The 15280-nt window shown below is 29.3% G+C and overlaps 1 protein-coding gene across 5 annotated transcripts in view; it reads left to right on the top strand.

The window, feature by feature from the left end:
• Positions 1–14996, top strand: part of LOC129906717 (protein timeless) — a 30808-nt gene extending 15812 nt beyond the window's left edge. For 2 of the 5 annotated variants that reach the window (XM_055982606.1, XM_055982605.1), the window contains exons 8-18: positions 478–676; positions 794–921; positions 1290–1379; positions 1640–1793; positions 1857–2006; positions 2066–2237; positions 2295–2495; positions 2597–2813; positions 2883–2966; positions 7314–7742; positions 14177–14996. In XM_055982606.1, coding sequence (XP_055838581.1) covers positions 478–676; positions 794–921; positions 1290–1379; positions 1640–1793; positions 1857–2006; positions 2066–2237; positions 2295–2495; positions 2597–2813; positions 2883–2966; positions 7314–7742; positions 14177–14270 — 1918 coding nt within the window. In that variant the 3' untranslated portion in view covers positions 14271–14996. Of the gene's footprint in view, positions 1–477; positions 677–793; positions 922–1289; positions 1380–1639; positions 1794–1856; positions 2007–2065; positions 2238–2294; positions 2496–2596; positions 2814–2882; positions 2967–7313; positions 7743–13625; positions 13713–14176 lie in introns of all 5 variants that reach the window. The other 3 variants (XM_055982610.1, XM_055982609.1, XM_055982607.1) reach the window with 2 other exon arrangements.
• Positions 14997–15280: the final 284 nt, after the last annotated feature.

Here is a 15280-nt window from a genome sequence, read left to right as displayed (position 1 = left end):
TGTGATTCAATTTGTGAGAAAATGGTATCGCCTTCACGGCTATATAGTTTTTTTCCTTTAATTGCCTATACAATCTTTTGGCATTAGTAAATTTATGAAATTTAAGCAAAATTTTTGAAAAAAATTGTTTTCTTCATAAAAATCTTCAATTAAATTTAAAAAAATCAAAACAGCATCAGCGGCAATTTTTAATCTATATGTTTTTAAGTATTTTTAATTACCGACGTTTGAAAAAAAAGATCATCAAAATCAAAGCTAATATTGCCATTTTTTGAGCTTTACTTACTCTACTATTTTTTGGATTTTTTTAGAAGCCATTTTCAAATTTAACTGCTTAATTATGCATCTTATAAAATTTTCAAATGTCCTTATGTCCTTTTATATAGGAGGTATAAAGTTTTTTTATGACAGGTTTTTTTTTTATTTTTGACAGTAATAAATTGTTGTCTAATATAAAAATATTTTTTAATTTTATAGATTTGCCACCCCAGAAATTATGTGCAACTATGGAATGTTACTTGAAGGTTTCACAGAAAATGGAGAGTTTGTTAATGATTGCATTTTCACAATGATGCATCATGTTTCCGGTGACCTGAGTCAAGTTGGAATAATGTTCCAACCAGTGATTTTAAAAACATTTTCCAGAATATGGGAAACAGACTATGAGCTATGTGAGGTAAGTTTTCGTTTACTTTTTTTTTAAATTTTAAAATGTTTGGTTGTTGGTTGTTTTTTTGTACTTTGTATTTCTGAAACTGAATGATTAAAAAATATAATTTTCGTATATTTACAGGATTGGGGAGACCTAATAGAATATGTTATCAATAAATTCATTCACACTCCACAAAGAAGTCCTCTTATTCTTCGAAATTCATCACTTACAGCGCTAACCAAGGAACACAATCTCGAAAATACTCAGTGGTATGTGCTAGTTTATGTGCTAATAAGACTAATAATTTTTTTTATTTTTAAAAATACATTAACTAACTTAAAAATATGCTTTTTTGATTTCTCTCCAAGCTGTGCTTATAATGGTATTAGCTTTCTCTATTTTAACAAAAAAAAAAAAAAAACAAAACCAAAAACTCTATACCAATTCGAAAATGTTTATACTTTCATTTTTTGTTATATTTTGAAATATTTTTAAAATTTTTGTTTGCTCCCTGGAATTTAATTTTTTGAATAAATAATGGAAGAAGATGTTCGAAAAAAAAAGAAAAGAGGAACATTCCTAAAAAAACCTAATATTAACGTTCAAGCGTCTGCTTCCATTTGATATTTAATTTCAGCGCCATTGTGTTGTCAAATGGAGTTTGGGTACCAGCGGTGTCAGTCCTTAAAGGTGTCAAACGATTGGAGTTAAATAATCCGTTCGGCAGGTTCTGTTGTTCCAGAATTTATTATTTTTGCATTTCTAAAAATTTTGATTTTCTTTTTTTTTTTCTATCAAACTTTGCTTCTGAGAAAAAATTTTACAAAAAAAAAAAAGAATTGTTATAAGCCAGTTCTTAATTTTAATTTGGTTATAATTTTTATTAATTAAAAAAAATTAATAAATGTTTTTTAATTTAAAACCTATAATCTAAATGTTAAAAATGACGTATATTTTATAGTTTGCATTTTGTTTATTTTTGAAAAGCATATGGACACAAGAAGAAATGAACACCCTATACTGGTATTATGTCCAAGGAAAGAAAACTGACGATGTTGTTGGAAATATTGTTCAACTATTCCGTGATAATGGCAAAAAACAAAAGTCCAGAATATCAGTTATTCAGCAGCTTTTGCAACAGGTTTGAAAAATATCACCAAATAAGTTAGAAACGCTTAGTTTTGAAAAATTGTATTCTTTTTAGGATATCATTGCATTGCTAGAATATGATGATTTAATGAAATTTGAAGATGCTGAATATCAAAAGTCTCTTCTATTGACACCAACTTCTACATCAGAAGAATCAGGAATTGATTCAAAAGAATCATCTGACAAACCAGTTGATGATCTTCAGGTAAGCTTTAGCCTTTCTTCATCAAAAATTCAAATACTCAAAGTTTTTTGTTCCAAAAGGTTCTTCGTGATTTAATAATTAAGGAACAGAAATCCGAACTTTTGACGTGGCTACAAAATGTGCTACTTGAATGTTGTTACATTAAACTTACCTTACAAAAGAAATCTATTACTCGAAAGGATTATGATGAATTGCCACATATTATGGAACCTATTGCCTATCATTGTATTTGTAAGTTCAAAAACTTTTAACCAATATCGATATTTTACAATTTTTCCTATTTTCCAGTTAAAAATGAATCAATTCCTATTGTTCAATGGAATTCAGAACAAACCAGTACAATGCTTTATCAGCCTTTTGTTTTACTTTTACATAAGCTTGGTTTTCAATTACCTGCCGATGCTGGTAGCTTATTTCCACGCATACCAAATTTCTGGACTGTTGAAACTATGTTTTCGCTGGCTAAAAAACTTGGCTCTTTGGATGATTGTGAGTTATTAGTTATTGAATATTTCTTAAATAAGTTCCTTGACTTTTTGAGCTTTTGTTTTTTCTTCTCCATCAACCAATTCTGCCAATGTAACTCAAAGTGAATATTAAATTTGATGTGAAACTTATCAAAGAATCAGCTATTAGAAGTGAACATTTGAAGAGATCTTCATTAACTGTTATACATGAAGATCCAAGAGAATGTTTAGGTAAAAGAGGTACACCAATGTCGGATGATGAGAGTAAAAATTGTGAAAAGAATGGTTTGAGGGATATTAGTGCCTTCCCAAGACCAAATCAAGCAAATTCTATCATTAGGTATGTTGAAAATGTAGAAAATTGATTCAAGATAAATTTGTAAAAATATTTTTGTAATTATTTCTTCAGATTCACACCAGATCCAGTTCCATCGAATTCAGTTCCAAATTGGTTGCAGCTTGTTATGAGAAGCAAATGTGTACCAAGTGATAGGTAAGATTTATTGCTTAACTTTTTTAGTTTTTTAAATGAGTTAAATACTATACAAGCTTTTTGAAATAAAATGACAAACAACCCTTCAATTTTAAATACAAGCAATTATTATTCGAATCTTATTTTTAAGTTTGGAAGGACAAAAATAAAAAAATTACGATTTTTCAAAAAAGTGGTCACAAAGAAGTCTCTTTATAAGGGTGAAAATATTTTTTTTCGGAATTATGGATACAATATTCGAATTCCTCGCAAAATTCTACATCAATTTCATATACGATTCTCTATAAAATATTGAGACCGAAAAAAGTTCTAGCGACATGAAAAAGTATAAACCAAATTCGCACCCGTGTGCCTACCACGTCACAAAAAAGAGGTGTGGTTAATATGTTAAACACAGTGCGAGATTCAGGAAAATAGGGAGGGATTTAAAAGGATTCTTTTTAAGCACTTATGAGTAATGTTATGACCAAACAAAGATGCCATTAAATTTCTTGCATTGAAAAGAATTCTTAGAATTTTTTTTTTGTTTTGAAAAATCGTAAGAGCAATTTTTTTTTAAAATTTGTTTTTGCATATAAAATTTTTCAAAAATCTTAGAAAAAACAATTTGATATATCACTATAAAGAAAATATTAACTGACACATTGAATTAAACTTTAAAAATAATCGTTTACCAAAAAAATCATTAAAAAAAAAGATTTATTTTTGAATTTTTTTTTACTAAAACGTTTGTATACAAAAAATTTGCTTACGAGAAAATCATAATAATCGCATTTTTTTTTATCAAGATCTTAAAAGCCGTTTTTTGAGAAAAACAATCATTTCCATTTGGTCCTTTGCCAAGTATCGTAAGTTTGGTCCTAAAAACACCTGCGCTTTGATATTCAAAACTTAACAGTCAGGCAAACACAGAGAAATATATGGAAATAAATTCGTGCTATCAATTTGGTAAAAAAATGACATTATGGCCTACAAAACATCGCTGAATTTCATTCTCAAAGCGTTTAATTGCAATTTAAGTGTGCGGCACAGAACAAATTTTTTCATTTTTCATGTTTTGTTTCATACAAATAAAATTTTTTGTTCGTTTTTATCATAAAGAATCTTTCAACAGATTTTAAGCACTCATTTAAAAAAAAAAAAAAAAACACTCAAAAAGATAACAATGTACGAAAAAATACATATGCAGTACACAGTTTGCTTGCCTTCTCACAATAAACCAATTAAATTCCGATTCGGATAATTTTTGTTCCCTGTTCAAAAACTTAATTTATTTCATTGATTTGACCATTTATGATAAAACCTCAAATTAAATTGAAGTGACATGCAGTTTGCATAAATTCCCCAATAAATTAATTAATAAACAAATAAATTGGCTTACTTTGGACACGCAAGCTTGTTAAGTCATAAAGGTACACCTTTACTTTTTTGTTTGGTATAAATAAAGTTGATTTAAGAAAATGTGACCATGCCTATAAAGACAATAGAATCGTGTCCACCACACCATCAGGTCAGTGTGTCGTGACAAAGACCAGTCCTAGTACAAATCAAATAAAAATAATACTTAGGAATTCTTATTACAAAAAAAAATAAGTCACACACAGTTCAAGCTCTTAAACTGGCTTAGAGAGAAGATGTAGTGACTTCGAATCTTAAGTTTCTTTGATTTATAACACTTAAATAAAAAAAAAAAAAAACGATTTTATTTTTTACATGCACAATAAAGATCGAAACGCAAAATAACATTTAACCAGTAGGCTAAGTCACTCATTCAATAATCCGGAATCGTGCTCTTTGCTGCGAAGAATGGAACTCCAAACACTGACTTTTTATTGCACTACTAACATGTCTCCTCCAGATTGGTTGCATTTGAGGTTAATTAAAATAGTTTTGTGATGATTGATGGTATTCTCTTCGATCCGATAACAGTCATTGTCGACAATTGGCCAAGCCTTTTACACAGGTACATGGCTCAACCTGCATATTCTGACTTTATTGCACAGCAATCTTCCTCTTGCTGCAGGCATAGACTTAATGGCAAGCTATTAACTGTTCATGATTAACAAATGTTTACTATTTACTGTTCAACACCTCTGTTCTAAGAATTGCAAATTTCATAGTGATCTAGAGTGACTTGTCTATAACACTCTATGATTAATAGTAACTACGATCTCTGTGACATTAGCTCGTGATGGTACATGAAGCGAATGTACGAATTTTTGTCAAGATCGATGGATTTTTTATTTGGCCTTGTCAACACTGTGATATTTGTGACTTAAAATTTTGAAAAATAGCTAAGTAAATATAAGTAATAAATGGGTTACTGGGGTGTATGAGTAATATTTTGTTGTATCATTTAACTGCACGATCGAAGTTGACTCAAATTAATAGCTGATGGGAGAAATCAATACCGATTTATCTATTAAAGATCTTTTGTTGGATTGCAAATGCTTAGCAGGTACTGCATTTCATCTGATGACGAATAGATTTTTCATACATCAGTTTTAAAATCTACCTAAAGACATAATTACCTCATCTTGAATTAGATGACAATTTCAAATTTCTTATAAATTTGTAAAAAATTGTATGGATTAAGACACATCTTAAAATATTTAAAATTTATTAATTACGTTTGTCTAAAAGTAAAAAGACACTCTTAGACTGCTATTAAATTCTAAACAAAAAAATAAAAAGTCTCCACTTATTCTTGCACTTTGTCTAGATCAATTGTATTTCTTTAAAGTAGATTTCCTACACTACTTCTCTTTATGTAGCTCGGTTTAAGAATATATATTTAAAAGTCAAGAAATCGGTCGTAAGAGCTTAAATGTTCAGTGCGTCATAAAAAGCTAGTTAATGTTATTTTCAAAATAATTTTCGATAGAATTACATTTAGAAATTTGATGAAAATTAAGTGTAAATGCAAAATTTCTGTACCTACAATTTTGGCTCGAATTATTAAATATTAAAAATTTAATTTTTAAAAGCTCTTTTAAACTTACTTACTCGAAATATTACAAGAAAATTGAAGGAAACATTGATCAAAGTCCAACATTCGAAAAATTTAATTTGGAGCTGTCATTTGTGTAAAAATGTGCGATATGTGAAAAGACTAAGGAGAAAAAGAATGTAAGAAGCGTTGTTTTAATACAAATAATTTCCATGAATAACTTTTTTAAGTCAACTTTAGCCATTTGGTTAAATTATAAATAAAGTATTACTCTACACCACTGTGACTTTTTTTTAATATTCATATAATAAAATTTTTTTAATGTTATAAATAAAATATTTAACAGTATCAATAAGGGAATATTAAATTTTCGTTCATCATGAAAATAGCTCATACATAATGTTTAATGCTTTTATAAAATATGTATCTATCAGGTGTCACTATGCCAAAAGCTTTCTGGCAATGCATATCTTAACATTATTGTTTCATTAATAGTATCTATGTATGTTAGATAACTGTTATATCAGAAACACCTGAAATTAAAATTAATATATTTTTAAACTTTTGTCGTACCGTTAGTACGACTAAGTCGATTTCAACGAAAATTTTCATACATTTGTATGTATATTACACTAAAGTAACCGTGATATAACAATTTGACAAAATTTTGAAAAAAAAACATATTTTTGGAATTTAAAAAAATCAAATTTAATATTTTTTTTATTCGGAATTTGGTTTTAGGGTTTTAATTAATATTTTCTTAAAAATGGCATACCTATTAACTTTTTTATAAAAAATTTAAAAATTGTATAGGTAGATACTATATTAAACAAAAAAAAATTTAAACGGCTCTAAAGATTTTCAATTTTTTTTCCAAAAATTATTTTTTATACGAGAAATAAAAAGGAATACTTTGTTTTGTATTCAAAATCATTTGAAGCGGTGTTTAAATATTTTTTAAATGGCTTAAACAATTTTTTATATTTTTTCTAAAATTGTTTTTTACTTCAAGAAATTGATGTAAAAATCATTTAAAAAGATATTTCTGTAATTTCAAAGAAAAATTTTATTTTTTTTTTGTAACATTAATGAATATTCAACAACAACAAGAACATGCTACCCAGTAGTGCATTTTATTTTATTTTTTTTATCAAAACTTAACTTATCTACTTTTGGAATTTTTAAAGATTTGTTTCTATTATAACAAACCCTGATTTTGGTTCAGCTACGTAGCTGGTCTTGAATAAAATTGAAATTTAAACAATGTATTTTCGTTAAAAATATGTATTTTAAAATCTAACCATTAAACAATTCTTAAACATAAATAGATCTTAACTCTAACTATTTATCCTGAAATTTATTACCTACATGAAATCAAATTTTCTTATTTTTTCCAGATCTAATATGGGATTCACATTGCCAAACAAAGTATTTGTATCTAGTTTGACAAATACACCACCAATGGCGCCACCATCGTTCCCCTATTCTAAACTTGCCAATTTAGATGATGAAACTAATTTAAGCCAAGAACAACAACAAAACCAACAACAACAACAGCAACAACAACAAATCCAACAACAAGCTCAAACACAAGAACAAGAACAAATTATTCTAGCGCCACAAAAAACACAACCACAACTAACATCAATGAACTCATTCAGCGATGACGATTCGGCCATGATTGATGAGAGCATTATGAAGTCAATACAACGAAATGACAGCATTTCAAGTGGTTTCCACACCCAACGCAGTGGAAGCGGAACCTTAGACATGGATAGTGAATATTTTGCTATGGTCTCGTCTGCATTTATGAATGAACAAGCAAAGTAAGTATATAAATTACCGTCACGTCAAGACTGACTTAATAATAATGTTTAAAAAAAGTTCTGTTTGAATCAAATTTCTGAACTACGAGGGGCAGACATTAAATGTCATAGATCTTGATTGAGGAGAATTACTTTTGATGGAAGGTGGTACGAAATATAAATTTTTATAAGTTTAAGTGCAATTTTAGTGATTGTCTTCCTATTGTTATTCCCAGGAGATTAAACGGTAATAGTTTCATGTCAAATAATGATGCTGGCATGCACTCAAAGTTAACTCAATTTGATTGTTTTTATTTGGTAGCACTTTTTTTTATTTTTTAGTTAAAAAATGTGCTTTCAAAAGTAATGAAATCTTCAAGTAAAGGAAATGTTTTTTGTGTGAAGGTTAAAGGTTAAATAGAAGTTCGGGTCATGAAATTGATAAATACATTTTTTGAACACAAAAAGGCAAATTCGTAAACGTCAAAAGTGACAGTTGCAACGCTGAAGTTGCAGACTGAAGATTTCTATTGACAGTTTCTAAAAGTAAAGCCATTTTTGAACGAAATCAGAGTTGGTTGTATTTGATCTGTTCGATTGCTTTATTTTACTGGCAAAATCTGTTATAAAATGTTATATCGTTATACGTAGTTTCTGTGGAACTTTTTTTTTAAAGACATTGAAGTTTTTAAAGAAAACTTAAATCTTGAACTTCATCATATTGATAGATAAAGAAGGTCAAAGATGATTTCTGTATGGCTCAAGATGACCCTTAATTTAAATAAAAACCAATTAAAAATTATAACATGCCAAATCAATAACTCCTAGGTCAGTGCATCCGCTGTACAATTTATTTCGTCATTAGGTATGCTCTCAATCACTCAAATTTTATTTTTCCTCTTTTCTCTCTATTTTGATCTTGAGGTCTAAAGTGCCAATCACCATTCCATTTAAGACTTCAAATCCACCCAAACAAGAAAAAAAAAAAAACCAACAACAAAAACAAAACACGCCGCACTGTCTGGAGCCTTATTTATTTGCCGCACAGCATTAATTTCAATTACCCGCATATGTAAGTTCAATTAGCACAAAGAGCCAACAAGTAGTAGTTGTTGTGTGATGGAATTCATTAAGCCAATGAATGATTGGCTTTCAAGAAGTGAATTGGCCAGGTCAACATCTATAAAAGAGTTTTATAAATAGATGTATAGAGTATAGAGCGTTATAACTGTTTAACAGTGTGGCATTAAACGAAACCATGGTCTTGTCTGTCTTTAACAACACCAAGGCAATAAAAAGTTTACAATGATCTTGTGCGCGCATTTGCAACCGACACGATGACAGCGCATGAGTTGCATTGCAATTTTAATGCCAGATATTTAACTGGGAGCATCAGCAGACTTTTTTTAAGACACTAGTGATTAAGCGGTGTGCACACTTTTGAAAACTCAACAAATTAGGGGGAATTAAAGGAATATTTTTATGATGGTAGACTATGGCGATGAAAATAAAATATGATATTAAAATGTTCTCAATCATAGCTTGTTAATACGCAAATAAGTCTAATAACAAAAGACCAGTTGACATTAAGCCAAATTAGACGATCAGGCAAAAGATAAGAAATGGTAACGGAGTTACGAATAACAGAGTTACGCGCGACAGAGTTACGGCCGTCAAAGTTACGCGAAACCGAAGTTACGAAAAACTAGAGTTACGAATTCTAAAGTTATGTTAAGCTATGACATGTGATTTTTGGGTTGGCAACAATTGCGAGGAACGATATGGAATTATGGAAATACAAACAAGAGATTAACATTTTTCTCATTGGTCAGAACTAAATGAGTTAAACGAAAATGGGTGTTATTTAATCTTGTAAAATTTTGATTGGATAGGTATAGATAGATAGGTATACCTATCCAATTCAAATTTGACAAGATTAAATAACACCCATTTTCGCTTAACTCATTCAGTTATGACCAATGAGAAAAATGTTAATCTCTTGTTTGTATTTCCATAATTCCATATCGTTCCTCGCAATTGTTGCCAACCCAAAAATCACATGTCATAGCTTAACATAACTTTAGAATTCGTAACTCTAGTTTTTTGTAACTTAGGTTTCGCGTAACTTTGACGCTCGTAACTCTGTCGCCCGTAACTCTGGTATTCGTAACTTCGTCGGTTTCCCTCTTTTTCACTCCTCGGAGGAAAGTGTTTGGTGACCCAGGTTTTCTCTATGAGTGCTTGTAATGATTTGCTCGATGTCTTTGGGGCAGCTTGTAATAGTTCTGCTAAAGTGTCACCTTGTTGTTCTTAAGTGCTTTAATCGCGGTACACATCTCATCTCTACTAAAAATTTGTTGTTTCTGGACAATCGGCAAGTGTTAGTTGGAAATTTGCATCAAAAACGCAGTTTAACCGAAGCGCAATACTTCCATGTACTGAGCTGGTTCATTAGAGAACTTAGGAGTGCCTTGAGTTCAGAACACCTATGAGTTCCCATCTCTAAGGTTATTCTATACACTATATGTTCTGCTGTTGCATCTCCTTGCGGCATCTTCTGCTTCTTGATCCAAAGCGTTTCGTTTTTTACGTCGCACACTGCGGTTTATAGATTTCAGGTCGACCCTCCATTTTCCTTGTGTAGCTGCTATCAGAAACCTTAGCTCTTTTCTTTCGTTGATCACTTTGTACCTGACGTGAAAACTTTTTTCACCGCACTTCTGTGGTTTTCGATAGATGTGGATTCTGAACTGCTAATTGCTCTCATTTTGTTAGAAAGGTGTTCCTTCGTGGGTGGATTGTGATACCTTTAGTTTATCAGTGTTAACTACTGAAGGCATTTAAAATTGGCTACAGACCAACGTCAGCTTCCAGGTGTCTCTCTGAAACATAAAATGAATGTGATAGGTGTTGGGAACTTATATACTTGCCCAATTTTAACCATCACACTCTATGAGTGGTTGGATATCCCATCTCTCCCTAATTGGAGGAATCTGGTTCTTGATTTCCAGCATCGAGAGGCATTTTTCAGAGTTCAATAGCCAAAAGTCGTCAACGTGTGATAAATTCTTACCCAAAGCATAAATCAGTTAGCTAGATTTTGTCAGTAATGTATGCTAACTTTTGTTACTAAGTTAAGGATTAGGCTTATCCTTTGAAACGCTAGCAGTCACACACTTGCAATTTTTGCTTATTCAACTACATATATAGGGATACAAGAATAATTTCCCAGGGAACAACAATAGAAGGCAAGGCAAGCACTTCATTGTGACCAAAAATTGCACTGCTGGCTGGGGTAAACCAAGCTTTGGATTCCCAAACACTACCCGATCGGGTATGACACGCAGGCCCCTTTATCATAAAAAGAACTGATTTTATTTTTTCTCGAAAGTTTAACATTAAAATTTTTTTTTATGTAAAATACCTAAATATTCTTATTGCTCTACGGTGAAGATAAATTGCAAACAAAAATTGAAAAAAAATTGCATAAAACGTATAGATTTTTGTATAAGAAATAATGAGCATTCACCACAGTGACCCTATAAGTTTTGACTGCAAAATAGTATTAAAATAAATTTATTTCTGACTTAAAGTGATGATATCAGCTGACCTTTATTGACTATTTACTAGCGAAATAGAATTCAAGTTTTAATCACTTAATCCTTGAATTTTTTTAAATCATGGTGAGTATAAAGGATAAATTATATTGTTCTTTATTCTTAAGGGGTAATAACACCTTGTAAACCATGAAATCGAGCGTCATATTCATCAGCGTATAAAACAAAGAAGAAATATTATTTTCTTTTGGTGTTTGTTTATTTTAATTAAGTATATTAATAGGTAACAGAATAGGCTAATGTTAAATTTTTTAATGATGTGAAATTTTTTAAATGGCGCACAGTGTGTCGAGCCCATACAAAAGTTTATCATAAATACTTGCAGCCAAGTTTTTATAGTTTTAATATCTTTTTTTGTGTTTTTATGTCAGGAATAGAAATAGAAATTAACAAATTTAACAACCTATTACTTTTTTTTAGTATAATTTATGAAATTAACATTTATTGAAGAAGCCACTTGTGAGCAAAATTATTTTTTTTTTTTTTTGGTATATAAACAAAAATATACTTTTCGTAAGGTTTTTGGTGTGCTGAACTCGAATCCGAAGTCAGAAACATTCTATCACATCACGTTTTTGAAATATTCCAGTTAGAAAATCTGAAACGTCGTTTTCTTAACAGTTTTTGAGGTTATGTTTTTGAACGTGGTGATTTATTTTTAATAAATTTGTGACAGTTTCTAAAAGAACTAAATGTGTTCTTTTAAAGCCCGTTTAAATTTTTTCAATAACTTTTTTCTACTTTGAGAAATCTTAAGTTGAAGTCAACTTGTTTTGTTTATCTTCTCTATACAAAAAAAAATCGTAGGTTTATTTGCGTTTCATAGCAAATCTCGAATAGTTTTTTGTCAATCGCTTTCAAATTTTGAAATAACGTTTTATTTGCATTTTCGTAAATTCTTATATCGGCGAGGTTGGTAAATACAGCTATAATACACAGTAGAGCGTGGCCGGGTCTAGTAATTATATTAAAAATTTAGTATGCAGAAAAATATAATTTTTTTCGTGTTGAAAACAATACTTAAAATATTTTTAATTACATAAACAGCTTTTTGTTACTTGTGTATGGTTTAATATTATTAAATACATCGATTTTTTCATTTTTGTGATCCCATTGAAGCTGTTTTTCAAAAAATTAATTATTTTGAGTACTTGACTCGTAGCACATAAATGTGAATATCTCTGTTAATCGCTAACAGAAGCAGACCAAACTTTGCCAATATTAAGTATAGGCCTTAGGCAAAATAATATAAAAAAATTATCGATATGATTTTATATGTTTTTTTTTAAATTAAGTTTAAAAATTAATTGTTTTCTTTTTTGGCCATTTATCAAAGAAATTTTAATAACTCATATATAATTTTATATTTTAATAGCAAAAATATTAATTTTTAACAAAAAAAAAGTGATTTATCATAAGGGGACGACACACTGTGTGGCGGTGTAGTTCCGGATGATAGTAAAATCCTGTGCTCCCATCGGGCGACAAACTAACTCCTACAGTTATTAACCGATTGGGCTGAAATTTTGTGTGGTGCTTAAATATACTATTCTCTAGTGAAGTACGTAGAATTTTTTTGAAATATTAATTTTTAAAGAAATAACATTAGTTTGAAAAAATTATTTCATTCCATAAACAAAATTCGTTGAAAAAAAGACCATAAAATCGTTAAATTTTAATATTTCAAAAAAATCCTACGTACTTCACTAGAGAATAGTATATTTAAGCACCACACAAAATTTCAGCCCAATCGGTTAATAACTGTAGGAGTTAGTTTGTCGCCCGATGGGAGCACAGGATTTTACTATCATCCGGAACTACACCGCCATTTAAAAAATTTCACATCATTAAAAAATTTAACATTAGCCTATTCTGTTACCTATTAATATACTTAATTAAACTAAATAAACACCAAAAGAAAATAATATTTCTTCTTTGTTTTATACGGTGATGAAAATGACGCTCGATTTCGTGGTTTACAAGGTGTTATTACCCCTTAAGCACAAAACCGAGTTCTAAAAATTTTATATTTGAAAAAAACTAAACGTGTTATGGATTACAAAAACAGAATAGATTTGATGGGTTGTCGTTTTATCAAAGTCCAAGCATCCTCTAACTTCAGTATATTACCACTATATGGATATCCTTCTTACATGAATTCACTATCAGTTTTATTTAATTTTCCAAACTCAGAGCCTTGAAAAATATATTCTATGGTAAACTTATTATGAACACAGATTTTTTTGTTTGATAGGAAGGTATCATTTAATTTTTATTTTTATTTTAGGAAGAAGAAGAATACTCGTAAGAGACTACATCGTAAGAGAATGTAGACGATTACAGTTCTATGAATATCAGGACATCAAACAAAAACGTAAAGAATTACTAACATGTCACATAACACAACAGAAAACACATTATAGTTCGGTTTCGGGGCTTTATTGTGTAACATCTACATAATCTAATTACCTTCTCCTTCCTACTCATAATTCAAAGAATATAAAAATTTTCTACTCCGAAAAGTACTAACAAATTAGTTTATGTTTATCATACTTTTAAGACATTGCTCATGATTTCAAGTCAAGCCATTAAACTTGCATTAAAAATGACATTGTAATTCTGCTATCCGTCGGTTTCTATCTAGTTTTTCCCTGTTATAGTTATAGCGTTGCTTTTCAGCACTAGTAATATTCAAACCAACAACGATTTCTTCCGTCGGATAGCTAAATAGATACCTATAACAATTTTAATTTCATTAATTTCCCGGAGTAAAACAACATTCTTTTTTTTTAAATTAATCTTATCATACTAATTCTATTTTTTTTTTCTTTTTTTCAGTGACGATGTCGACTCCGTTACCTCAGATCTAACTCACATGAATGTCAGCGACGATGACGACAAAAACGATTTTCCCTTAAAAGTCCTGGAATAATTTCCAGCGTTACGGGTTTTTACAACAACATCGTAAATACAAAAAACCTACAATTTCCGTCCGTGTTTACTTCGTTTTTACAATTTAAAAAGTTCTGCTTAAAAAAAAAAAGTACCTTCTACCTAATAAAAAAAAATTGCCTTTTCCCTATATAAAAAAAAAAAACAACCATAACATCGTAGCTGAAAATTCATGGAGAAAGAGATATATTTTTTTATTGTAAAATGTTCTATAATACATCAACCATTTAATAAAAAAATTTATATTAATCCGATTAAATACAATTAAATAAAAAAAATTATTGTTAATTTACAAATTTGAATTTTAATAATTTCAAAACACCTTAGCACAAATGCGTGCATTTATTTATGTGAATTAATGTCCAATTTATTTATGTTTATGTGAGTTTACAACACTTAAGCTACTAAAGCTACTATTTTTTGTCTTAAAATTGTTTTAAAATTAATTTTACCATTAATTTGAACAAAAAAAAAAATAAAAATACAATTTTGGTCAGTCTAAGAAAAAAAAAAAATAATAATTAAAGACAAAAAACTTATATTTATAAAAAGCATCAAGCTAACAGGTACTTGGTAATAGTTCAAAATTAAGTGAGAATAAGAGAGAGATAGAGAGAGAAGATTAGCATATAGTTTTGACAGAGTCACTGTGTTGGCTGTTGAAAAAAATATTTACAATAAATAATTAAGTTAAATTTAAAAAAAATTAAAATAAATAATATTATGTACGAATAAAATTGTTAATTTATTTTAAATTGGCGACAACAATTAAGGTAAGTATCCTAGATGTAGCCGTTTTGAAAAAAAAAAATGAGAATTCTCAAAAATTGATCCAAGGGCTTTAAAACTACTTCGAATTTTAACCTAAATCAATTTATATCTTATTTAAAAAAAAAAGGTGACATCATGTGATCGTATTGCAAACAGTTAAGATTTTTCTAATCTATTTTGTTGCCTCGAACACAAAAAAGCCATTGAAGCCTTTCATTT

The sequence above is a fragment of the Episyrphus balteatus genome, chromosome 1 (genome assembly GCF_945859705.1).
Source record: "Episyrphus balteatus chromosome 1, idEpiBalt1.1, whole genome shotgun sequence".
Lineage (NCBI taxonomy): Eukaryota > Metazoa > Arthropoda > Insecta > Diptera > Syrphidae > Episyrphus > Episyrphus balteatus.
The sequence above is the reverse complement of the archived record's forward strand: the minus strand, read 5'-3'. Positions and strand labels throughout refer to the sequence as shown.